General features: G+C 41.2%; 1 protein-coding gene across 4 annotated transcripts in view; it reads right to left on the bottom strand.

The window, feature by feature from the left end:
- RBM19 (RNA binding motif protein 19) overlaps positions 1 to 27,711 on the bottom strand; it is a 223,749-nt gene that overhangs the window by 107,648 nt on the left and 88,390 nt on the right. For all 4 annotated transcript variants that reach the window (XM_029619798.1, XM_029619799.1, XM_029619800.1 and 1 more), the window contains exon 22: positions 22,586 to 22,702. In XM_029619798.1, coding sequence (XP_029475658.1) covers positions 22,586 to 22,702 — 117 coding nt within the window. The remainder of the gene's footprint in view (positions 1 to 22,585; positions 22,703 to 27,711) is intronic.

The raw sequence follows: 27,711 nt of genomic DNA, 5'->3' as shown, positions 1-27,711 counted from the left end.
AGAAGAAAGTAGGACCTATGAAGAGGGAGGGAAAATGTGGTTGAGAGAGAGACATGACTCTGGATTTTGTTAAGGGGTGGAGAATCCAAGACGATAATGTAGAAGAAAGAGGACTGGAGAAGAGAGCTTGGGAGAAAGAGAACAGAAAGGAGGAAGAATGAGGAAAGGGAAACACCGAGAGAAGATAAGGAAGAAAAGAAAGGAGAGCAGAAGAGAGCAGAAAAATCGAAGGAAGAAAGAAAATATTAATGTACCCAATCTGGAGGAAAAAAAACGAGAGCAACAGAAAAACAGAAAAAAATGGACAAAAAGAGAAGACCAGAAAATGGAAAAATAAAATAAAAAGACACACACTGAGCCAGAAAATGAAGCCCAACATAATACTTTCCAACTTTTGCTATATTATCTGATAGGGAATATTAATTCATCTGTGTCCGATATCCTGGGACCCAGTTCAAAGTCTCTGACCAGGATGTGTTCCCTACAAAGGATCTATATTGTTTGGGTTTTTTATTGTCACTTATTCTTTGATTTCTTTTAGAATGTACATGTTGATAACTGCTGGATTTTGGTGGCTGATTTGAATTTGTCTGGTGCATAATTAATTCCCTTGTATGTAGGACATAACTGCCAGCCCTGAAACTTTGTTTTGAGGTTGAAATATTTAGTGGTTTCAAAACTCAAAGAATGTACTTATATTCTGACAGTAGATTCCTACAATTTTCCATAGTAACAGTCCACTGGATAACCACCTCTCCTACTACTACTGGACTACAAGGATACAAGGGTCGCAGATCTGGTCCGCCTATTCTAACCGCATCGCACCCATAAACGATGTTCACTCAGAGTTATGGATAGAAAGAGAGAGAAGCCAATGAATGGTCACATTAGAATCCAAAGGCGTTGGCTGGGGGAGAGACAGGGCAGCACAGTAATTGTTTCCACAGCGCAGCGTAACAGGTAGCACCAGCTCCGGTGGACACCACAGATCACAATATTGATCTCTCTGTCCCTTGTTTGAGTTTCAGTAAGATTGATTGTGATTTCTGAATTTTAAGATCACTGTTTCACACATATTATACAAGTATGTGTGGGTGGGACTTGAACATGACTATGGTATGCAGATGGAGACCTACAGTATAAATCTCTGGTTTTCAACATTTCTTCATTAACAATTTTGTAATTTATTTTACTTTCTTCATTACATAATAGTTCAAAAGTTTGATATGTAGTATTACTAATGACCAGATGCCTAGAACATTTGCCATCTTGGCTCTTTTGCATTGAATACTGTACTCTTCAGTGTTGGCATAGTGCATCTAAGATGGCACCTTAGTGGTCTGGAAAGTTCATTTACTATATTTTTTCTGTTGATTCTTTTAAAAAAGGCATCACAGCCTACAAAGACTAGTTGTGTTTATGTTGCAATCAGTTGTGGACATCACTGTGACTGTTCTATTGAGACCTGCACAGACCATTAATAAATTAGAAAAAGTGACCCGTACCTCAGTGCCCACATATTCCCTCTCAATCGTCCTCTCTCGTTCACACACACACAAAATGCAGGTATATCCTGATGGTCTGCTTTCAGTCTTGACTAACTTTCTTTTAACTAAGTCTCTTATCCTGTATATTTATCTTATTAGATTGTAAGCTCTGTTGAGCAGGGACTGTCTTTTTGTTTGTTTGTACAGCGCTGTGTATGTCGTGTAGCACTATAGAAATGTTAAGTAGTAGTAGGAGTATACCCTTGGAAGCGGTACACTCTAGGGCAGTGGTATTCACTCCCAGCCCTTGAGGGCCGCCAACAGTGTTGCCGCCATTATATGCAAATCTATTTCATGCATATTCATTAAGGATATTCAGAAAAACTGTTGGCGGCCCTCGAGGGCTGGGAGAAACTACCTCTGCCCTAGAGTGTACCGCTTCCAAGGATATACTACTAAACTACTACTTAACATTTCTATAGTGCTACACGACGATATTCAGAAAAACTGTTGGCGGCTCTCGACGGCTGGGAGCAAATACCACTACTCTAGGGGGTGATCGGATTTGATGATCTCAATAAGACCAGAGTTGATGACAAAAGTCAGAAAATACTTGGATGCATAGGGAGAGGAACGGTTGTCAGAAAGAAGTGACATTGCCTCTGTATAAGTCCCTGATAAGACCTCATTTGGAATACTGTGTTCAGTTCTGGAGACCACACCTTCAAAAGGATATAAACCAGATGGAGTCGGTTGAGATGGTGGCTACTAAAATGGTCAGTGGTCTTCATTATAAAGCATATGGGAACAAACTCAAAGATCTAAACAAGTATACTTTACAGGAAAGGTGAGATAAAGGAGATATACAAGTCCAATTTGTAAGTCTTACTCTCTTATACCTATCCTCACATTTCTGATATATGCTGAATTGTTACTAGTTGTCTATACACGTTTCAATATGTTCGTTATGAATGCGTTTTATGTATGATGTTGGTTACATTGTAAACCGGAGTGAAGGCAGCCTGCTATACTTCGGTATATAAAAGAATCTAAATAAATATGATATAGACATTTAAATACCTCCCAGGTAAATACCTCTAAGGTTCCATGTACAGGATTTGGGTCTCTTTCAATGGAAAAATCTGGAACCAGAAGTCATGGGACGAGGGTGAAAAGGAGTAGAAAGGTTGACGGATGCATGGAACAGCCTCCCAGTGGAGGCTGTGAGGACAAGGATAGTATCTGAATTCAAGAAAGCATGGGATAAGCACAAAGGATCTCTGATAGAGTTGTAGGGATTGTAGAGCTAAGCAGTTATGTGGACGGGCAGACATGATGGTCCATATGGTCTTTTTCTGCAGTCAAGTTTCTAAGAGTGGTGCAGAGGAAAAAAGGAAAATGAAATACAAATTAAACACACCCACATAATTATGCCTGTGTTTGTACTGGTATATTTATATTTTAAAATATTATTTTGGCTTGTATATAAGTCCTTTACATTTTTAAAACCACATATTTGGGGTTGTATCCATGTTCATGATAGGTAGGGAGGCTAGCCAGTTGAACTGTTCTAAATTGACAAGTATCCTTGGACTTCTTTGACTTAAGTACTTTGAACCAGTTCACACATCCCTTGTTAAAACTTCCTTCTCTGGAATAATAAGAAACTCATGAAGAAAGGACTAAAAAACAAACTCAATGAGCTCCTAAAGTGATTGCCAGACGTTGACGCTATCTGACTTGTTGCACCTGGGGGCTTGTGGGGGTTGGGTGAAGGGGATATGCTCCCTCCACATACAATAAAATTCAGCACCTCCCAAAGGTGTCTATAACCAATCAAAGGCGATGGCAGATGCTGGCACCTAGGTGACAGAAGCTGTCAAAACAGTCTTACAACAGCAAGTCGACAAGAACTCAAAAATGAGATACAAAGACAATGTTATTACCATGATCTAAAGGAAACATTGGGTATTCATTTCACTGTGTTACACAGATGCCTGCAGTAGACAAGTAACACAACCTATGAAATTCTTTATGCTGCTCCTCTTTACTGACAGAAATAGCCATGCTTAATATGTCACAAATAAACTGACAATGGACTTGACTGATTAGTGTTGGCTCTCACACAAACAGCATAAATCAATCAATCAGATATCCACTCTGCATGATGTAGTTTGTGATGTGAATTCTGAAAGAACCAAACGTAATAAGCAGAATGTGGAATCTGGAATCGGTAGTGGGGTAATGAGAGGAGCTTTGAAATCTAGACCACTGTCCAGGCAATTGTAGTCAGGAAACTGAAGAAAAAGATCTCTGAAGGAGAGTATAGCTACTCAGGCTGAGTCAGAATGTGACGGCAAGATGAGGAGGTGAGTGGGCAATGAAAATAATACAGATACAGAGTTTGAAGGACAATGAACAGGCATTCCAGAGGGCTGAGGCAAAAAAGGACAGACATGCAGGGAATGGTGACCAGATCGGTGGAATCTGGATCTGAGCAGAGACAAAAGGGGAAAGTGTCACAGAGGGGAGAGGAGACTGAACTGAGGAGGGAACTGGGTTAGAGGCAGGGAGATGCATGAGGAAAAGAAAAGAATTTTGTGAATGGTGAAAAGAACATTTATGGCACAAGGATGGGCACAGGCAGTGAACAATATCAACATTCATGAGCACAGAGGAGAGGAGACTGGAATAAAGAAAAGATGCAAAAGGAAGAAAGCCAGGAGGAGTGCTGGCAGACGGAGCACCGTTTTGGGAGAACAGGCCTTAAAAGAGGATAAGAAAAGAGCGTGATGGACTGTGGGCAGTGAAAGAGTTACTGAAACAGGACAATATTCTTAGCTATTGCCATCTGGTGACTGCCTCAGTAGAAGTGTTCTCTCTTTTGCATTGTCTTACTGGTTTTCTTCATTCTTTCCAGAGTTACAATGAAAGTTATCTTTGCACGGCTGGGAGAAATTCATTTATAAGGAAATTCCCTTCTCTTCAGACACTCTTAGTTCTGGTGCTGAGATTTCAGTTTTAAGTCCATCTGATTCTTCCAGAACTTTATTCTCTATGACTGCTTCCAAACAACTAAAGCAAGTCGGTACAGTATTAGCAACCACCAAGGAATCCTCACCCACTTTACAGTATTCAGGAAACATTTCCCCATTACCAGAGAAAATTCAGAAACCCAGAAAATAGTGGTTTACAGTGGGCTCAAGGTAGAATAAGACCTGTGACCCAAAGACACCCATTCTTCACAATTGTGCAGCCCACATGTCCTCCTCCATTTAAACAGAGCATACAGAAATCCAAGAATAAATGGATTACAGTGGGCTCTGGTAGAATAAGACCTGTGAAGCGGAGACACATATGCTCTCAAGTGACATAAGTACAAAATGCCTTCTCTGTATTGGATAATGAAGAAGCTCTAGCAATGGAGATTTTGGTGGTATCTGAAAGGAAATAAGAAACCCAATGCACACGAAATTCCATAATACAATCAAAAACCTTAAGGAAAAGCTCATTGTGCTGGGACTCAGTCATCAGAGGCACTAATTTTGGAACTCTTTTCGAGGGGAACACTATAGTTAAAAGCCTCCCAGGAATATCGGATGATACAAATGCTATTCAGATAGTCAGTGCAATCAAAGAAGAAAATAAGGACTCTAAAGTTGATATCATCCATCTGGGAACCAACGACCTTGCTAGAAATAACATCCAAATGGAACAGAGAGATTTCCAGGCTCTGGCGAAGCAGATTAGTCACATGGTGAATACTATTACCTTTTCAGAAGTGTTACCTGTTCATGAAAAAGAGAAAGAGAAGCTAAGCTCAAAACTTGGTGTAAGGAGCAAAGTTTTGGATATATTGGTGTGGCAGTTGCTACCCTTAACCAATAAGCCTTGATACTGTTGATGCAACTCCATTATTGCTCTCTGCTTCAACAGCAGTGGGAAAAGGGGAATTGGATTCATACAGCAACCAACGAGAGCCCCGACATTTACAATGTGGGGAAACAAGTATGGGGGTAACTTGCTGTTGCAGCGGTTACTACCCTTAACCAATAAGCCTGATACTTTAACGTAACTCAAACATTGCTCTCTGCTTCAACCTCAAGGCATAATGGGGAATTGGATTCAACTGACGAGGGCTCTGACTTTTACGGTGTGGGAAACTGATCAGCATGGGGTTACCTACACGGCGCAGCAGATACTACCATAAGCTTACAGGGGAGACTGGGTGGATCATTTGTTCTTTTTCTGCCATCATTTCTATATTTCTATGAAATATGAAAGGTAGAAGCAGGAAGAAAGAAGACAATGATTGCGATTCAGAAGTGACAGAAAGACTGTAGCCCTCTGACATGGCAACATATCCTTTATACACATGATCAAAGTCTGAAGTATGCACAGAAGGTAAAATGCTTTCTTTTCTCTATATTCATCTATCACGCAAGCAGGACACAATTCAGTGATGCTTTGTAATCCTCAGTGAGCACAGACAAAAGAGAACATGAATGAGAGAAGGAACAAAAGAAAAGGAAAATAAGAGAATGAGAAACAAATTAACCCTTTGGGGGTCCCACGCCCATGCTTCCATCCTCTGGGCACGTATCCTGCTTTGGGTGGGGACGTGGGGGTGCACGGAATGGCTTTTGAGAAGTCTCAATAAAAGAAAAGGACAAGACTGACTTGATGCTACCAAATGAAGGATCAAAATATGAAGGGCTAGGTCACTGCAGGCTCATGTAGGCCCCTTTATAAAGAAAAAAAAATCCTTCCAGCCTTCCTCCCCCACAGAATGCCCTCTCGGAAAGCTAATGAAATTCTGCCTTCTAATTGGCTCATCAGTGTCCCTTCTCTTAAGGGAATACAATCTTTATCTTCATCCAGTGTCTTGCACATAAACTTATACCCTAGAACACTTTATGCCAGGGAAGATACCACAAACCTGCCTCCACACACATGTTAATTGTAAACCGGGTTGATGTGATTCTTATCATGAAACTCGGTATAATAAAAATAATAAATAAATAAATAAATAAATAAATAAATAAACGATTATACCATTTTGAAAAGAAGAGAAAAAATTGGATGTTCAGAAAGGAGAACTAGTAAGGCAGAAAGAAAGAGCAGCAGGATGAAAATATATTCCCCAAGATAATATTCTCCTTAAAGAGGCACATTGGCTTACGACTGTTTTATTTTATCCTGCCTCGATCGATAGGAGAGTGCGGATAACTAATGCTTTTAAAAAAACAAACAGGGCTGAAATAATAATATCTGCAGATATATAAAGTAATAGGAATTTTGCCTTACCATCAATTATACTTCTATTAACTTTAAGAACATAAGAACATGCCATACTGGGTCAGACCAAGGGTCCATCAAGCCCAGTATCCTGTTTCCAACAGTGGCCAATCCAGGCCATAAGAACCTGGCAAGTACCCAAAAACTAAGTCTATCCCATGTTACCATTGCTAGTAATAGCAGTGGCTAATTTCTAAGTCAACTTAATTAATAGCAGGTAATGGACTTCTCCTCCAACTTTCTCACAGTTTGCATCAAAGATATCGCATACAGGTCATGGTGAATTGACACCACAGGCTCCTCCCCATTAGGGGGTTGAGACATTTCCTGGCTTGAGGCAATCATGTCATTAGGTAGGGAGCTTCCTGCTAGTAGTATAGTCTAAAAGATGCTCAAAGAGAATAATATTATCAACCCAGAATATTACTGTGTGCAGCTGAATACCTAAGGACCAAACAGTTGACACAAAAAATAAGTCCATTTTCTATATGGGAAGGATGTGCAGACTGCGTGAGAGTTAACAGAATGATAACTGATGGCAAGACAAAATTCCTATTCTATTTACTCTCTCATAGTCTGAACCAAAGGACTCTTAAAAGCAGTATTTTAAAGGCACGGGTTCTCAACCCTGTCCCGGAGGTACAAATAACCAGTCTGGTTTTCACGATAGCCACAATGAAAATACATGAGGCAGATTTGCATACCCTGGGTCTCCAATGCATGCAAATGTAATCTCTTGCATATTCACTACAGATAATCTGAAAACCACACTGGTCAGTGTGCCTACAGGACAGGGCTGTAAACCTTAAGAGTTTGGGATGATCACAGCTTGAAGAACCTTCCTTCCAAACTTGGCATCAGCCAAAGCCCACTTATCTAATCTGTAGCATTTAGTGCAGGCATAGATTAAACTTTGTTGCAGTTCACCAGCCCTCTTCCACAGATGATGGTGTCTTTTTTTTTTTTTGCATAGGTGGTATCTACCGATCTTGTAGAAAGAGATTTAAAAAAATAAAATAACAGGTTATCTGATCTTGCATATGCTTCTGAAATACATCTTACCCAATGATATATTGATGGCTTTGTTCCATAAAGTACAATTGACAAATGAAGCTCCTTCTTGGACAATCTGGGTTTAGGACACAGAGCTGGCAATGCTATCTCTTGATTTAATGAAAAGCGGAATTAATTTTTGGAACAAATATTGGAACGCTGAGTAACAGATTTGTCTTGAAAAAACTGAGCAAACTGAGACATGACAGATAAAGCTCTTAATTAACTTTTCTTGCTGAACAAACAGTAACAAAGAAAACAATTTTGATAGCCAAAATTTAGAATAGTGGGTCCTAATGATTCAAAGGGAGAATACATCAAAGAGTTCACATAAGGATTTTAAATCTCAGATAGGAACTTGTAAAGAAAGGTTAGGCCTGGATAACTTAACCAAAAATCTAACGGTATCTATATGTAACAAAATCTCTCTCATTTCCACTTACTGCTGTGACATTGGCAGCATGTCTTCTGATATCCAGTCCCTAGTAGCGCTACAGAAATAATTAGGAGTACTGGAAGTCCATAAAAAAGGAACTCTAAGATAGTATTCACAGGTACAGTAATAAACTTTATTAGGTTACAGCTCTTTCAGAATAGCCTTCTCTTTTTAACATTTTCCTTTCAGTTTCCAATCCATCAAGCTCAGAGATGTTGTATCTGAATGCCTCGACAGAGAATGCCTCGACAGAGAGGAAGCCGAATCAGTTCGGCAATGGACATTCCCCACAGATCTGGAAACCAGGGCCTGCACGGCCAATATGGAGATATACAGATTAATACTGCTGTTTACATTCTGATCTTTTAGATGATCTCTGCGATCATGTACCACGGCGAAAAATATACAGAAAAGGACTCCATGTTTGGACTAGAGCATGTCTTGCATGAGCTTGTATTTGCCTTTTATCTGCTGTAATAATGCTGTAGCTGTCAGCTGAGATAGTTAGCCACAAAGTCCATTTGTGGATAACCCCATTTTTGGCATACAATATTTAAAATACTTGACTTGAATGCTCCCTTTCCTGAAGGTCACACCTGATGAGCTAATTCACTTGAATGCTCTATTTATCTTTCGTAAGTTTTGCTTATAAGAAAAGTATTATTTCTTTCATCAGTGATATACTTTGTGCAACGTTTTTTATTCTCTGGCTGGGTCCTGACATGACAATGTGGTATGAGAGTTCTGAAGTCTTGTATTTAATTTTCATAGCCTCGTTTTGAAAAGCAGACTTGCTTACCTATAACTGGGGTTCTCCAAGGACAAGCAGATTGTCAGTCCTTACATATGGATGACATCATAAGATAGAGCCCAGCAAGGGAATTTGATTTTAAAGTTTCTAGAAACTTTTGAGCATGCCCTGCTGGGCATCTGCAGCATGCCATATTGCCATGAGTCCAAGCAGGGGCTCCTTCAAGCAATAATTTAGCTTAAACTTGGAGAAACCAACTCTAAAGGGAGGTGGGCAGGTTTTGTGAGGACCGACATCCTGCCATTCTCAGAGAACACCTGTTACAGGTAAGAAACTGCATTCTCTGAGGACAAGCAGGATGGAAGTCCTCACACATGGGGAAATCCTTAGCTGCAGACTACTCAATGAAAACAAAAGGGAAAAGCCCGAAACAGTTCCATCGTGCAAAAACTGGTTTTGATGGCAACAAGCCATTTTTGTATCTATTTTTTAAAATCTTTTACAGTGGCAGCCTGGAACCAAAATAATGCGCGCTAGGGGGCTGGAGTTGGGTTCTAAGTCTAAAAGAGACTCCTCAGGACAGACTGGCAAAACCTACTGTTGCATCTTGAGTCCCTGTCCAAGCAAAAGTGTGATATGAATGTGTGGAGAGAATTCCATGTCACAGCCTTGCATATCTCCTCCATGTAAATCAATCTTAGGTGGACTACTGATGCTGCCATGGCTCCAACGCTATAAGACTTGATATGACCCACCAGATTCAAGCTCACCTGTACATAACAGAAAGATGCAATCTGTTAACCAATGGTGCATTTGGCAATGGCAATTGCAGGCTTGATGGTATCAAAAGAATAAAAAGTCAGGTGGACTTTCTAAGGGCTTCAGTCCACTCCAGATAGAAGGCCAAGACTATCTTGCAGTCTAAACCATGTAGCACTTATTCACCTTTGTGGATATATGGCCTGGGAAAGAATGTTGGAATGACAATTGACAGGTTAAGGTGAAAGGGCAACAACAGTTTAAGGAAGAACTTAGGATGAGTGCACAGAACCAATCTATTGTGAAAACACTTGGTATAATGTGGATAATGAGCCTATAGGCTCAAAGGCAGTTTTCATCAGCTGAGTCAATACCATATTGAGGTTCCATAACACAGTTGGAGACTTGGTGGGAGGCTTCAAGTGAAGCAAGCTCTACCTGAATTGGATAACTAAAGGTCGTACATAGATGGGATCACCTTCTACGCAGTGATGGTAAGCACAAGTCACACGGAGGTAAACCTTAACTGAGTTGGTCTTAAGATCTGACTCGGAAGGATGTAGTAGGTAAACCAGCAGTTTTTGTGTTGAGCAGGAGAAAGGATCCAAGGCTTTTTCATCATACCAAGAGACAAACCTCCTGTAATTAAATCTACAGATCTTCCTTGTGAAGTCCTTCCTGCAAAAGAGAAGAAGCCAAGGCACATCCTTCTGAAGATCACAGGGATCATAGTCATGCAAAAGGGACATCCCCGGACAATGTGGTGGGACCACAGACAGGCATTTTTCATGGGGTTCTGTGTTAGACATAGTTCTCTTGCATAGGGGACACTTATTGAAGTCTCTAGCCTTCTTCTCTTTTAGGGACATCAAACAAAAAATTAAAATAGCGAAATCAAATGATTTGATGCTGAGCAAAAATCGTGAATGGTGCCACTTTGATGTACGAGTGCCAGTGCACCATGAAGCCACCATAAAAAGAGAAACTTAACCGAAAATGAAGAAAAGACTGTGGGCTCTTCAAGACCAATTCCTGCACACTGAGGAATCAAAAATTTTTCCTACCAGGAGAGATAAGAAACTGTGACCCATGAACACAGTGGAAAAGATGAGACTGAAGGGGCCCTATGGAAACATATGGCAGTACAGCATGCTGCACATGCCCAGCAGGGCATACAGTTTCTAGAAACTTTGAAATCAAATTTCTATGTCAGGCTCCAACTGATACCACCTATGTTGGAGGACTTCCATTAAGCAAGAATCGCAAGTCATATGGGTGAGCAAAACATTGCTCTGCAGCCACTTCTGAAAAACAATTATTGCTCAAGAGCCAATTCCCTAAAGCTCTCAAAGCACCTGCTAAATTATAATACTTTAAACTGGGAAAACCCCATCCACCTTCTAAGGAGGGTATCATTAGTTTAGCAAAATCAACTCTTGCCTTATGTTCATTCCATACAGATCTTGAACAGAGATACTGATGCTCCTTAAGATCCTGTTTGGTCAAAATCAAAGGCAGCATTTGCAACGTATACAATAATTTAGGTAGAAGAGACTTCTTAAATAATGCTATCCTGCCCATAAGCGATAAGGGAAACTTCATCCATCCTAGAATACAGTTCTTCAATTCCTTTATAATTGATGAATATTCTCATGATACCGCTTAGTTGTGTCTCTATGAATAAAAACTCAAGACATTTCAGCGAGTCTACCACCCACTGGAGAGGAAAATTGTACCAAGATATCTAGAGCTTCAGACTTTTCCAAGTTTAGTTTAAAACCAGAAAAAGATGCAAATCTCTGAAAAATCTCTAGTATTTTAGGAGGGCGTCCTCTAGCCTGAGAGATGAAAAGGAGAATTTCATCTGTGAATAATAAAGAAGCTAAAAAGGGAAAATTATTAAACATCGTGTGCATTTGAAGATCATCAATAAGGGCATGTACCAAGGATTCAATTGACAAAATAAACAATAAGGGAAATAGGGGACATCCTTGGGTTCCCCTAGTCAGCTGAAAGGGAGCAGAGAGATTTATTGACCCAAATTCTAGCACAGTGATTAGCACAGATTACCTCAACGGCCTGAAAAAAAACAAAAAACCAAAATTTCCCTAAAATGTATTTATTTGACGTTTTTCTATACCGGCATTCATGATACAATCACATCATGCTGGTTTACAATTAACAAGGGGTGTAAAATGAACTTGAAACATGGAACAAGTGAAGAGAAACAATGAAGTTACAATAAAACAAGGCTGCTCAAAACTGGGGGAAGAAGAAAAAGCTAGAAAATTTAATAGAAAGAGGAGTAATTATTTACAATATTCTGAAGCGACTGTCTATAGTTGTTGTTGAATTAAGATTCAGCTAGGGTCTGGAAGGCTTGTTTAAACAACCAAGTCTTAAGCCTTTTTCTGAATGTTGGAAGGCAAAATTCCTGTCTAAGATCCGGTGGAATGGAATTCCATATTGATGGTCCTGCTGTGGAGAAGGCCTGGTCTCTAAATGTTAGGTGCTGTGTGGTTTTGGTTTGGGGTACATGTAGTGATCCTCTGTAAGCTTCTCTAATGGGTCTGGAAGAGGTATGTCGTCTGAGCGGGATTTGCAGGTTAAGTGGAGCATGGTGATGGATGGCTTTATAGATAATGGTGACGGACTTATGAATAATTCTGAAATGTATTGGCAGCCAGTGTAAGTTTTTGAAGATGGGAGTAATGTGGTCTCTTCTCCTCGTGTTTGTCAGTATTCTGGCTGCCGCGTTTTGGACCATCTGAAGAGGTTTGGTGGAAGATGAAGGGAGACCTAGTAAGATAGAATTACAATAGTCTATCTTGGAGAAGATTATTGCTTGAAGAACCGTTCTGAAATCTTGAAAGTGAAGGAGTGGTTTTATCCTTTTCAGTACCTGTAGTTTATAAAAACAGTCCATAGTTGTTTGGTTGATGAATGATTTTAAATTTAGACGATTGTCAATTATTACTCCTAAGTCTCTTGCTTGGGTGATGAGTAGGTTGGTTGGTGGACTCGAAGTGATATTACTATTTTCCGGGGAGATGAGAAGGAGTTCACTCTTAGATGAGTTTAGAATCAGGTTTAAGCTAGCGAGGAGGCAGTTGATTTCTCGAAGGCAATTTTCCCAATATTCCAGTGTATTTAAGAAAAGACCAGGAGACCCCGTCAAAGACCTTTTCAGCATTAAACACAATCAAAATGTGGTCAATAAAATGGCATTTACATGGATCGAACAATAATAAAATACACCATACATTAATACTTGAGCGCCTACCCTTTACAAAGCCAGCTTGTCCCTCCGGAAAGCAAGGTCAGCAAAATATCAGCCAACTGACTGGCCAAGAATTTTGCATAAATTTTAAACACAGGATACCAGACAGTGGTTAGAAACTACCATGGGTTCGACAGTTAAACTCCTCAACTGTGAGAAAGAAGACTCAGACACTAACAAGTAATCAATTCTGGATTTAGAATCAGTCGATCATGCAGGAGTGAAATCTCTAGCACAAGGATTCAAGATTCTTTACACATCAAGTACTTGTAGTGAATTACAAAGGAATGTAATACCTTTGTGTTCCCCAATGTTTTACCTTTAGAATTAGATTGACGATCAAGGTCAGGATCGGCCACACAATTGAGATCACACCCTAACACAATTGGCAACTTCCCCAAGGATATAACATGAGTGATAAGCCCTGATCTGATGATTCACAAGCTCAGAGCATATTGGTGTGAGATCTCACCGCAACAATGACACTTTTGTTGAAAAGTCCTGAAAAATGAGAAGCCGTTGTCTCTCATATCTGAGCTCTTTCTTCCTATGATACACTTGCAGAATAAGGGCTTTGTGAGCGTAGTTAAGGATTTTAGTGATCACCATTCTCGGCTTATTTCTGCCCATCATCGGTTCACCTAACCTATGAGCGCATTCTACTTTAATGAGGCCCAGCAAACCAGAGGCCCAGCTCAGGGGGCAGCCATTTCTCAATTATCTCCAGTAAATTAGGATAGGTTATAGTGTCTGCAAAACCTACAAATTGAAGATTTGATCTCCTGGATCTATTCTCCAGGTCATCAATTTTGGCATCTTGCGAATGCACAAGTTTATCCAGCGGGGCAATTTTGATGGTTAAAATTGTAGTATCATCCTTCACCACGCCGACTCTTCATTCTACAGTTTCCAGCCAGGAATTATAATCTGACAAGGATGCCTTTACTTCTGCTAGTTGCTCAGAAAGCTCATCAAATCGGGAGTTTAAGGCTGCTACAACTGCTATTGTAAGATCAGAAACCACAAAGTCACTAAAAGTGACAGCGAAAGCCAGTTCCTTAGCGGCAGCCATCTTGCCCTCTGACACACGTGGCTTCTCCCTTTCTTTCTTTGCCAAGCGTGTAGACATACCTTTGAATGGGTGAGAAATTGTATCAGTTCTCCCAACTTTGAAATAAGTACACTGTAAACTCAAAATCTGCAATGGAGGTCACCTTTTATCCAGATATAGTTGGATTTTTAGGTGGGAGGTACCTGGAGCTCAGGGCTGTGCCTCTTCCCCTGCTGACCACATCACGTGATCTCCCATATCTTAATTTTTAAAAACATTTCAGACTAAAGGAATTCATATAACTTATTTTTTTTTTAACTCCTTCAACTATGAACCTTCCTCTCCAGAAAGCACACTTGGGTAGCTCTGGAGAACCCTGGTCAGGCTGAGGGCTGGAGGGAAGCCTTCTGAGGTGCACCCTTAGCGTTCCTCTTCCCTCCCTCCCTTGGCCTGAACTCACCACTTTTGTGATGTGCAAAGCCCGGTCTGCTCCAACAGACAGCATTTGAACCTAGATCCTCCATGCTGCAACATTACGAAAACATTTGTGTAAAACATTTCCAGGGAAGGACAGCAAGAGTTACCCTAATGCTGCCAAGCTTTGAAAGATAGAGGTGTTTAAAATCATGAGAGGTCTAGAACGGGTAGATGTGAATCGGTTTTTTACTCTTTCAGATAATAGAAAGACTACGGGGCACTCCATGAAATTAGCATGTGGCACATTTAAAACTAATCAGAGAAAGTTCTTTTTCACTCAACGCACAATTAAACTCTGGAATTTGTTGCCAGAAGATGTGGTTAGTGCAGTTAGTATAGCTGTGCTTAAAAAAGGATTGGATAAGTTCTTGGAGGAGAAGTCCATTACCTGCTATTAATTAAGTTGACTTAGATAATAACCACCGCTTTTACTAGCAATGGTAACATGGAATAGACTTAGTTTTTGGGTACTTGCCAGGTTCTTATGGCCTGGATTGGCCACTGTTGGAAACAGGATGCTGGGCTTGATGGACCCTTGGTCTGATCCAGTATGGCATGTTCTTATGTTATCTCACTATATTTTGACCTCAAGATTTTCACTTGTGAGTTTAGGGTACAGTTTGCAAATAAGAGGGGCAATATTGAACAGGATTCTAAGGCAAAAGGGGATAGAGATCCACCTTTCTGTACTAGTAAGGAGATAGGTAAGAGCCTTATGGATACGTTGGAGCTGGAGAGTTGGGACACGAGGTTAACAGAGAAACTCAGGTGGGAGGAGACAAAGTACCCAAGAGTATTCAGAGGAGAGACTCAGTAACACAAGGAGTGGTACTAAATAGAGGAAGATAGGATATGAAGAGAGACATATCAGGCTTGGGAAGAAGTGCAGATGGGCAGAGCAGAGGCGTGAATTTTCATTAAAACAGTTCAAAAATTATTTTAAGATATTTGTTTTGTTTCTGGCAGTATCTGCTTCCGCTGTTGCTGTTACCGTTTTTCCTCTTCCACACACACTGCCCCTTACAGTGCACTCATTAGTGGCTACGGACTTGCCTCTGACTCCCTTTCTTACATCCCTTACCCCTTGCTGCTGTAAGCCAGGCACCACAGTGTCCTCTTCCTGAGAGAGACAGGTGCAGCCCTCTTCAAAACTCCTTTATGCCATTCTAGAATCTTCCATCAGCTCTTCCTAGCAAGCAGCGCACACAAGAGCTGCAAATGATTCCTCTACAACCCATCCAAACCCAAACTGGCTAAGAGAGATGGGGCTCTGAGTCAGACATAGCACCTTAGGAAAGAATCAGTAGAACTAGGGGTCACATAATGAAACTCCAAGGAGGACGACTCAGAATCAATGTCAGGAAACATTTCCTCATGGAAAGGGTGGTGGATGCTTGGAATGCCCTTCTGGAGGAGGTGGTGAAGACAAAAATGGTGAAAGATTTCAAGGGGGCATGGGACAAACAGTGTGGCGGTTACTACCCTTAACCAATAAGCCTTCGTACTGTTGATGCAACTCCATTATTGCTCTCTGCTTTAACGGCAGGGGGGAAAGAGGAAAAAGGGAATTAGATTCAGACAGCAACCAACAAGGACCCTCTCATTTACGGTCTAGGAAAATAAATAAGCATTGGGGGAAAACAAATAAGCATTGGGGTAACTTGCTGATGCAGTTGTTACTACCCTTAGCCAATAAGCCTGATACTTTGGATGCAACGCCAACATTGTTCTCTGCTTCAATGGCAAGAGGTAACAGGGAACTTAACTCAGACAGCAACCAAACAAGGGCCCTGACTTTGATGGTTTGGGAAACTAAGTAAAGAAGTGACCTGTATGGTGCAGCAGATGCTACCATAAGCTTGCTGGGCAGATTGGATGGACCGTTTGGTCCTTTTCTGCTGTCCTTTTCTATGTTTCTCTATTGCAGTGCTTAACACTGGGCACTGGAACAGTCTTGTCATGCAGGACTAATTGCACAAGCAGTCGGCATGCCTTGCTTTCTCTTTCATGAATAAACACAATGATTTTTAGCTGCATACAAAAACTACAGAGAAACATTTCTCTTCCTGTGAAACAGAAAACTTTTAGAAGCCCGGACATTGTGACATGACAACGAAAAAGAACCAGCAGGATGACAGTGAACACGAGTTTAATGAGCACCTGACTCTCCCTGCAGTCACAGCAGCTTCAATGCCCCAGTCTAGTACAATGTAACTCTCCTCGGCCTCATGTACGCTGCCTTGTAGCACCCTCTGCTGCTTCATCCAGGGACTTACTTCCAGTTGCATATTTACTCTTACCCAGGATCCTTTAGCCATGGTTTGTAGAGATTAACAACAAACCTCTTGGGGAGTTTTGAGTGACCTGCTATTGTTTTTGAACTTTCACCCAAAACCAAATGCACAGGCTTTTGAAAAACATATCAAAAATTACAGGATATAAAGAGATGCGGCGTGCACAGGACTAGAATCAAATCATTTTTACACGCTGACAGACAACATCCTTTATAAGTGATGTTCCAATTACTTTACTTTAAAAAAAAATTTTTTTTTAAAAGGATTGTGGTAATGGTGCGTAACAAAGACTACAACAGCAGATAAGAAACCATTAGGCTACTTCCTGTTACAATGCCATCAATTTCAGTTCAGCTCCGGCATTCCCTTCACTTCTGTGCCACTAAGGATACTCTGGGTTTAGCCCAGTCTTTAATGAATTTCTGTTACTGTTTTTAACTCTGCCACCTCCTGTGGGAGGTCGCTCCACACATTCGTCACTCTTTCCACGAAGAAAGATTTTGTTACTCCTGAACCTACCCCTTTTTTGAGCCTCGTATCGAGAGAAAAGTGAGAATGGGGTACTCCGTTTGTGCATAGAGAGAGTGCAGCACGGTCAGCGGCAGTGTGGATGTGCACAGACTCCACTGCCAATGGACTTCAGCTCTGTCCTGGACGACCCCATCTAGTGCTAACGGAGGGATCACTTCTTTGGTCTGTGTTAGGCTCTGGCTTCTACCCTTTTACTCAATTTGGCCTTATCGTTCAGTTTTGAAAAACTCTGGGCCTGCATTCATCAGGGTATTTTCCCATAGACACAGAATGGGAGAAAAGCCTTAGTGAATCAGGCAGTGTGTTTGATAGTGGACCTCACTAGGGATTACCCTTTGGGCAACCCAAATGCTGGAGTGCTTTACTGCTGTTACAAGTAGCAGCTCACATTAACATTTTTTTTTTTTTTTTTTAACATCGTGAACCGAAGTTTCAGAACGGCTGCAGCATTAAATAAGATGAATCAGTAGCATCTGGAGTTGTAAAGTAGGGGCAACCCTCGAAAATTAAAATAAAACACAACTGGTGCACCCCTGCATCTCCACTCCTCCCAGTCCTCCTTCCCCCATCCCACTACCACGTCCACTTCATCGTCCCCTCCTCCCCTACATTTCACAGGTAACTGGCGCCCCAGCAGAGGTGCGTGAAGCCCAGACTTGCAGAATACAACTGGCAGGATGACAGGACTGAGCATGAGATGGCACATGCTTACACAACTCCGGTCACAGGCCTGTTCCCTTCCCACCTGGGCTTCTTTTTTTCAAACAGAAAACTCATGGAAGGAAGAGCTGGGGCTGCCACAGTGACTGTAAGTGTCCTCCGAATCATAAGTCCTGTACTCAGTACAACTTTCCCGACGACGCAACACAGTAAAACAGTGCCTCACATAACTGCCGGCGGAAATCAGAAAACCAAATAAATCTGGCAACACAGTAATAATGGGAGATTTCAATTACCAAATCCAGAATCTCTCTTACTATATAACCCCACGATTAAAGTACCCTATAAATAGAAAACGTGGTGCAGAAAAATTTATCAATTTATAATGCTGTATGTAACAATACTTATGTATGCTAAGATATGGAATTAGGGACCATCATACCACCCACTGTGCTCACAAGTTAAAACTTGTATCTTCCGCACTTCATTGGGTCACTTTTAATCATTGGTCCAAAGTGAGCTAGCATCCAAAAGTTCAGTTTCAATTTTTGTATTTTATATTATATATTAAAAGTGTAAACTTCCCTTCCGTAGCTGTCGGGGTCAATCGATTGACCCTGACAGCTATGGAAGGGAAGTTTACACTTTTAATATATAATATAAAATACAAAAATTGAAACTGAACTTTTGGATGCTAGCTCATTTTGGACCAATGATTAAAAGTGACCCAATGAAGTGCGGAAGATACAAGTTTTAACTTGTGAGCACAGTGGGTGGTATGATGGTCCCTAATTCCATATCTTAGCATACATAAGTATTGTTACATACAGCATTATAAATTGATAAATTTTTCTGCACCACGTTTTCTATTTATAGATTTCAATTACCCCAAATATTGATTGGTCACAGTCCCTCATTAGGACACGCTAGAGAGGTTAATTTTCTTGATGGCATAAATAGCTGTTTCTTTGGGCATCTGGTTCTAGCACTGAGGCAAAGGGGCAGCAATTTTACACTTAAGTCCTCAGTGGAACGCGGGACCTGGTGCAAGGGTTTACTGGGCTGTGGCCACAAAGCAATAATCATCATCGTAATGAAATCAAATTTGACCTAGTCACTGGAGGGAGGACATGAAGTAAAAATACTGCAGTAGCATATAACCCTAAAAAGGGGGGGGGGATGATGATAAATGAGGAAATTACTGAGAAGAAAATTAAAAGGAGCAGTTACAAAGCGTAAAACGGTTTGCAAGAGGCATGGACATTGTTGGGAACATACGCACACTGAAGCATTCTTTGATGGTAGTGATTCTGAGCAACTAAGGCAAATCTCTGTGATAATGGAAGATGTAATAGGTCAAACTGAGAAACTGAAGTGTAACAAATCACCAGGATCAAACGGTAGTCACTGCAGAGTTCTGAAAGACTTCAAACATAAAATTGCAAACCTGTTACTAGTAACCAAAACAGCCACAACACCTGAAGGCTGGCCAATTTCATAATGATTTTTAAAAAGGTCATAAGGGGTGATCTGGGAAACCATAGATCGGCGAGAGCCTGATGTTGGTACCGGGCAAAACAGTAGAAGCTGTCCTTACAAACAAAATATCTGGTCATATGCATACATATTGGGGAAGCGTCAACATGACACATGCAATTTAATGTGGAAAAGTGCAAATTGATGCGCATAAGGAAAAATAATCCCAACTATAGGTACACAATACTGGGTTCCATATTACGAAATCACCACCCAGCAAAAGAACCTTGGAGACACTGTGGACAAAACATGGATATCCTCAGTTCAGTGTGCGGTGGTGGTGAAAAAAGCAAACAGAACATTAGGAATGATCCGAAAAGGAATGGATAATACAACGGAAAATATCATATTGCCTCTGTACTGATCCATGGTGAGAACACCTCTTATGTGTAGCTCTGGTTGCCCCCTCTCAAAAAAGACAAGAGCACAACTAGAAAAGATGCAGAAAAGGACAACAAAAATACAGGTTAGGGCTTTACAGCTTGGAAAACAGTCAGCTGAAAGAGGACATGAATGAAGCTTACAACATCATGAGAGGGATGGAATGGGCAAATAAAGGACAGTTATTTACTCTCTTTCAAATAATACTAAAAGAAAGGGACGCTCCATGAAACTAACTACCAGCAGATTTAAAACAGTTCATAGAAAGTGCTTTTCCACTCAACACACAAGCTGTGAAATCCATTATCAGAGGACATGGTCAAGACGACTAGCATAGTGGGGTATAAAAGACGTTTGGAGAAGTTTCTGGAGGAAAAGTCCATAAAACATTAGCACCTAGATAGATTAGGGAAAGTCACTGCTATTCCTGGGAGTAACATGTAAAAGGTCTACTTTTTGGGATCTGCTGTGTACTTGTGTCAGAGCCAGGATGCTAAGCTCACTAGACCTTGGTCTGACCCAGCATGGCATTTCTTACGTTCTTATGCTGAGGCAAGGCAGCTTGGCCAATTGTTCATTGGGAGAAGCCCTTTCCTTTAGAGACAAGAGGACCACGGGGACTGTTAAAAAGATGGTGCCATCCAGTCTTAGCAGCAAATCGGAGGACAATGCTTAGAAGGACGCAGAATAGATGGCTAATTTTCTAAAATGATCACAAGTTTTGAGATTACATTGACTTGGAACCAAAAAAAAATGGTCTTGGTCTCTTTCTTTCTCATGCGTTGGACCAACTGGTTGTCACATCAAAAGCCCTCATTTGGCAGTCAGGGTTATGACATAGCTCTAAGCTGAAAACTGTGGCTGTTGGCATAGCCATACAGCCATGTGGAACCTGCCCACCAGGATGCCAATCAGTGCTAAATTTTAATAGCACTTTGAAAGGGGAGTACACATACCCGCTAGGAGCTAGACCAAGAACAGCAGCTGGCTTCACACAGTCAACCAAGCATTTGTCCAATGCTAATAATCTTAAAATACTTCTGAGCTGAGTGAAATTAATCCAATAATATAAATCAAGTATGACAAGAGATAACCATCTTCAAGGGATGCAGCAATAATGAGCTGTAGATTGGAGCATAAACCATCCTAATACAATAGACGCTTTATCTACAACCCACTCCAGCCATATCTCATCACTGAACCTTTTGATGGTTTTGTAATATTTATTTGTGGTCGGAGATGGAATGTACAACTGAACCTAGATCTGTGCATATAGATAGCAGGCTGCATTCCACAAGAGTCTAAAATACACCAATGCTAAAGATATTGCACTGTCATTATTAAATCCCTAGGCAGATCACAACTAGGTCATGGATGCATATCTACATGTATTTATCTCGAGGACTAGGATGAGGGGTGTTGAACGTTTCATATACAGAATGAAATTTTGTAAAAATATAGCTTTTACTGTAAACATATAACACATGTGGCATTGTTTATAAATTGATTGGAGGTGCATTTGGAAGTTAAAGAGAATCCAGCTCTTTCACCACTCTTATTTAATCTATATAGCTGGTCTCTCATTATTGTCCTGGAGTACTGGAACAGCAGCGGATACAGGGCTCCAACATGATCTCTGTCAGGGAACCTCACTCCTGACCTGTAGAACCTATTCCAGAAGCAGACTCTCATACACAACTCTGCTAGTGCTCTTCACTCCAGATCTGAACCACTCCCCGGCTATTCTAACTCCCACTGGCTCTGTCAGTCTCTCTCAGTCCTGACCAGCAGTAACTCCAGCATATCCAAGAGAGTCTCTCAGCTCTGCATTGCACCTAAGTCCTGACTTGATGCATCCCTGGCTATCCCAGAACTGAGATACACACAGACACAGCTCTCCAATATCAACAATTTAAAATGTAAATATATATAGGGGAAGGGCAATTTTCAGAAACCATTTACCTAGATAAATTGGCTTCTGAAAATTGCTGAGCCTTTACCTGGCTAAAGATTAACATGAGGATCAACAATGAGTGTACTTTTAGCCATGGAAAAGGCAGATGGGCCAAGGGAGGGTGTTTAAGTAGGGTGAGTGAAACAGCACATATAGATTACATTTTGAAATTTCTGCATGTTATTTTTATGGAAAAAGTATCTGCAGAAAAAGCAGGTGCTAAATCTTCACAGCTATTTTTTCCCAGGGTAAATTTTCAAAAGGTACACTCATACTTCAAAAACTGGTGCAAAGTCTGTGGACAAAAGTGCCCAAAAACTCTGCATTAATGCAGGAACTTTTGAAAATAATGTACAATAACCCCTAAGACCCTATGCATATATTTACCAATATTCCTTAGCTTTGGCCAATGCACCTCTCCCAGCTTGAAGCACCCCCTTGCTGTTCTGACTCTGGATTTTATTTCTAATTTATTGAACCAAAGATGATCAGAGTGTTACCTCTTATTTTGTCACAAAACGATGAAAAAAGATCACGGTCACAACAAACTGGAGGATAAAGTAACTCCAAAACTTAAAGAATAAATCCTTTTGACTGATCTCAAATACTACAGATAGATGCAAACTCTTGCACTCACCTGAAGAGCTCTCGAACCTCCCTCACGGTAGCCTGGAATGGGATGTTGCGGACCAAGATCTTTGAACTCTTTTGCTTCTTACTGGTTTGTTTCTTTCGAGCAGAGGTCACAGTTGGTCTGCAAAGGCAACAAGAGCAGGGGAAGTTGGGGTAAACAATACCAAGAGAAATAATGTTGCTTACCTATAACAGATGTTCTGCACAGACAGCAGGAAGGCTATCCTCACCCGTGGGAGATTTCATCAGATGGAGACTAACATGGAAATTTGACTTCTAAGTTTCTAGAAATCTTAAGCATGCCCTACTGGAGTCTGTGCAGCAGCATGCCACACTACCACAAGGCCAAGCGGGGTCCCTTCAGTCTATAACATAACTTGGAGAAACCAACTCAAGGGTGAGTTTTGTGAGGACTTACATCCTGCTGTCCTCGGAGAATACCTGTTGCAGGCAAGAAACTCTGCTTTCTCGGAAAGCAAGTAAGATGGCAGTCCTCACACATGGGGAATCCCTAGCTACAGACTGCACCATTATTTTACTGCTTGATGTGACTTATGTATATTCTGTTGTAATCACAGAATCAAAAAATATACAATTAAATAAATAAAAAAGGGTAAAAAACTGAAACAGTGCCAACAGATTTTAAAATCATTTTTGGTGGTAACAAGACATTTTTGTGGTTTGACTTTTTTTTATAGGGGCAGCCTGGAACTAAAATAATGAACCCTAGAGGGGGGTGGAGTTGGGTTCTACAACTCAGAGACTCCTCAGGACACGTTGGGAGTTCCCGTCCAAGCAATATACATGATGAATGCGTGTCACAGCCTTGCATCGCTCTTCCATGGAGGCCGAACTTAGCTGGGCTACCGACAATTCCATGGCTCCGGCACTATAAGCCTTGACGTGATCCACCAGAATTAAGAAGGAGATACAATCTGCTAACCAATTAGAAAGTGGGCGCTTGGCAACAGCAATTCCAGGCTTGTTAATGTCAAAGGAAAGAGTCCACTCCAAACAGAAAGACAAGGCTCTGTTGAAATTTAAACTGTGTAATGCTTATTCACCTTTGTAGACTAAGTATTTTAGAAAAGAGGTTAAAAGCGCACTATTTTCAGTTGGCTTTCCCCTGAATTATTATTTTTAGCTGCTGAGGATTTTATTTTATGCTTTGTCTATTTATTATTGTGTCCCTATGTTAGTTTGTGAAATATTTGTTTTTATTCTGCATGTTCTGCTGTAAACCGCCTAGCCATGGTTTTTCTTTATAGGCGGTATATAAGAACTTTTAAATAAACAAACATGTGGTCTGGAAAAGAACGTTAGAAGGATGATGGACTGGTTAATGTGAAAGTCCAATATTGGCAGAAACTTAGGATGCAAGTGCTGAACCACCATGTTCTAAAAAACTTGGTATAAAATGCACAAGTCACTAGGAGCTAGAACTCATTGTCTTTGCGGTCTGAAGTGACTGCCATTAAAAATATGACTTTCCAAGTCAGGTACTTCATAAGAACATAAGAAATTGCCATGCTAGGTCAGACCAAGGGTCCATCAAGCCCAGCATCCTGTTTCCAACAGAGGCCAAATCAGGCCACAAGAACCTGGCAATTACCCAAACACTAAGAAGATCCCATGCCACTGATGCAATTAATAGCAGTGGTTATTCCCTAAGTAAATTTGATTAATAGCCGTTAATGGACTTCTCCTCCAAGAACTTATCCAAACCTTTTTGGAACCCAGCTACACTAACTGCACAAACCACATCCTCTGGCAACAAATTCCAGAGCTTTATTGTGCGTTGAGTGGAAAAGAATTTTCTCCGATTAGTCTTAAATGTGCTACTTGCTAACTTGATGGAATGCCCCCTAGTCCTTCTATTATTCGAAAGTGTAAATAACCGATTCACATCTACTTATTCAAGACCTCTCATGATCTTAAAGACCTCTACCATATCCCCCCTCAGCCGTCTCTTCTCCAAGCTGAACAGCCCTAACCTCTTCAGCCTTTCCTCATAGGGGAGTTGTTCCATCCCCTTTATCATTTTGGTTGCCCTTCTTCAGCTCACGAAGTCTATAGGCTCAAAGGGAGCTTTCATGAACTGGGCCAGTATCATGTTGAAGTTCCAAGACACAATGAGAGACTTCAATTAAAGCAAGCCCCGAATGAAACAGACAACTAAAAGCTATATAGAGATGGGTTTACCTTGTACATGGTGGTGATAAGCACCAAATGAACTAAGGTGAACCCTAACTGAGTTGGTCTTAAGATCCTATTCTGACAGATGAAGAAAATAATCAAGTAGTTTGTGTGTGGAGCAGGAGAAAGAATCTAGGGCCTTTCCCTCACACCAAAAGGCAAACCTTCTCTACTTTAATCTGAAGGACTTCATTGTAGAATCCTTCCTGGAAGCCAAAAGAATATGAAATACAGCCTCTGGAAAATCCAGGGGTTGCAAAGCTACCCACTCAACATCCTGGCTCTAAAAGCTAGGGACCTGATGTTGGGATGATGCAACAGACCTTGATCTTGAGTGCAAAAAGTTGGGCAACTCCATAGTCTGACTGGATTCCTGATGGTCATCTCCTATAGCAGAAGAAACCAAATCAGTCTCGGTCAATAGGATGCTATGAGAATCATAGCTCCCTGGTCTCTTCTGAGTTTCAAAGTCTTTGCCACTAGAGGAATTGGATGATATGTGTACAGTAGACCCTGACCATCAATTCAGAGCAAAGGCGTCCAAGGCTAGTTTGCCTCAAATCCCCTTTCTGGAACAGCAGCGAGGGACCTTTCTGTTAAGAGGAGATTGAAACAGATCTTCCACAAGTATCCCCAATCATGGGCTATCTGCTTTGCTAGATGCCTATCCTTGGACCATTTATGGGGTTCCAGAACATGAATTAGTCTGTCCACCAGATAATTCTCACCTGCCAGATATGTGGCTCTGAGGACCAGTCCCTGAGAGATGGCCCATTTCCACATATGGACAATTTCCTTACACAAGAGGCACAATCCTGTTTCTCTCTGCTTGTTGATATAAAACATTATACATTGATTGTTCATCTGATCTCTGAAAGCCTTCACAGCATACTGTACTGCCCTTAGCTCTAGGAAGTTTATATGATGAAGTTTTTCCTGAGGCCCTAGGTGCCAAGTCTACATGGGCTCCCCAGCCTAGATTGAATGTATCCACAATTAGGCCAATTTGCACTAGAGAAATTGGAAAGGGTATACCCTTGGACAGATTGCAGTGAATCAGCCCCAGGATAGGGAATCCTTCAAAGGCTGGGTGATGAGGATGCTGTCCCAAAAATCTTAAGTGGCCTGAATCCACTGTGATCTGAGGCTCCACTGGGCTATAGATGCCATGAGGCCCAACAACCTTCAATGTGTCCCTTGCTGATGCTTGCTGATTTGTTCTTATTTCCACTGCAGATATCAATGTGATAATCCTCTTGTGTAGGAAGAAGGCTCTTGGCCATGTTGTGTCTAGCAGCACTCCTACAAATTCCAATTGAGATGACGAATCCTAGTTTTGCTCATTGATTCTGCATCACCGCCTTGAGATGTGTTCTTGGCCAGACAATTGTCCACATAAGGAAACACATGCACTCCCCAATTTATGCAGATGCAGTGTCACCACTGTAAGGTCATTTTGTGAATATACGTGGCAATGCCAGGCCAAATGGCAGTACACGATATTGGAAGTAGTGGTTTCTTACTACAAATCTGAGATATTTTCTGTGACCTGGAAATATCTCTATGTAGGTATAAGCATAGCCAGTCCCCTTTATTGACAAAGTGATTCAAGATGTCCAGGAAAACCACCTTGAACTTTTCCATCTTCAGAATCTTGTTCAAAGCCCTTAAGTCTGAGATGGAATGGAGTCCCCTCTTTTCTTAAGGATGAGAAAGTACTTGGAGTAAAATCCCTGCTCTCTTTCACTTGGTGGAATGGGCTTGACCGCATTGGCCTGTAAGAGGAAGGACAGTTCTTTTTGCAGTAATTCCTGATGCTGAGACACCAGCCAAGTGTGTTTTGTTGGATGATTTGGACATCCAAAAGGCATAATCTGTATCTTTTTTGAATTATTCTGATCTCCCCACTGTCCGAAATTATTCTGGGCCAGTAGTTTATGTAAAACCTCAGCCTGCTTGGGACAGGAAGGTCCTCTGGTGCAGACACTGGGATCTCAGCTATGCTCTTTCCAAGTCATCAAAACCTTGTCCTAAGTTTTGGCTAGGGTGCACTGCCATAAGAATGATAAAGCTATAAAATATAGGAGCCTCGGGGTAATCCCACCCCCCCGACGTATTATGAAGGACCTGTCAGACCGTTCTCATCTTACCCCCCAAAACATTTTTTTTGGAGCTGAGGCTCTATGACCCTTTTTTTTTTTTTTTTTTTTTAACCATTTTCACCAGCAGCCTTGCCCCTTCCCACCAAGAAGAGAAATAGCAAGTATATTCAGCAGGACGTTTACCCCGCTGAATACATGCAACAAGTTATTTGGCTAACCTTAGCTGGATACCTGGTCCACTAACCATCCTACTGAATATGGACCTCGAAACTTTCATTGGGGGGACACCTATCAAAGCCAATGGCTTTCTCCTCCTTCAGGGCATCGGACAAAAAGTTAAAGGAGCAAAATCAAATAATTCCATGACAGGGAAAAAACACAACCAATCCCACCCCGATACACAGTATTGGTGCACCAAGTGGCCACTAAAAAATAAGGGAAAAATCACTCAAAACTTAGCTAAAGGTGATTAAAGAGGCGAGAGAAGACCTTGGGGCTCTGTGAAAAATGATTCTAGCACTCATGGGAAACAAGTTTTCCTTAACAGCAGGAGAGAGAAAAAATGCAAGATGCTGGGCGCCTCAGAAAAGACGAGACTAATGGAGCCCCCATGTGGTCGCAGGATAGTTTAGCATGCTTAACATTTCTAGTAACCCTGCAGTCAGATTTCTGTGCAGGGGCGCCATCTGATGATGTCACTCATGAGTGAGGAACGCCATTCTGCTTGTCCTCAGAGAAACAAATATAATTCAGTAAGCAAAATACAAACACGCACCTACACAAATGTGAACTACTAAAGAAATCAATAGTGGAAAATACTGACCTGGAGAAA

The sequence above is a fragment of the Rhinatrema bivittatum genome, chromosome 11 (assembly GCF_901001135.1).
Source record: "Rhinatrema bivittatum chromosome 11, aRhiBiv1.1, whole genome shotgun sequence".
NCBI classification, from domain to species: Eukaryota; Metazoa; Chordata; class Amphibia; order Gymnophiona; family Rhinatrematidae; genus Rhinatrema; species Rhinatrema bivittatum.
The sequence above is the reverse complement of the archived record's forward strand: the minus strand, read 5'-3'. Positions and strand labels throughout refer to the sequence as shown.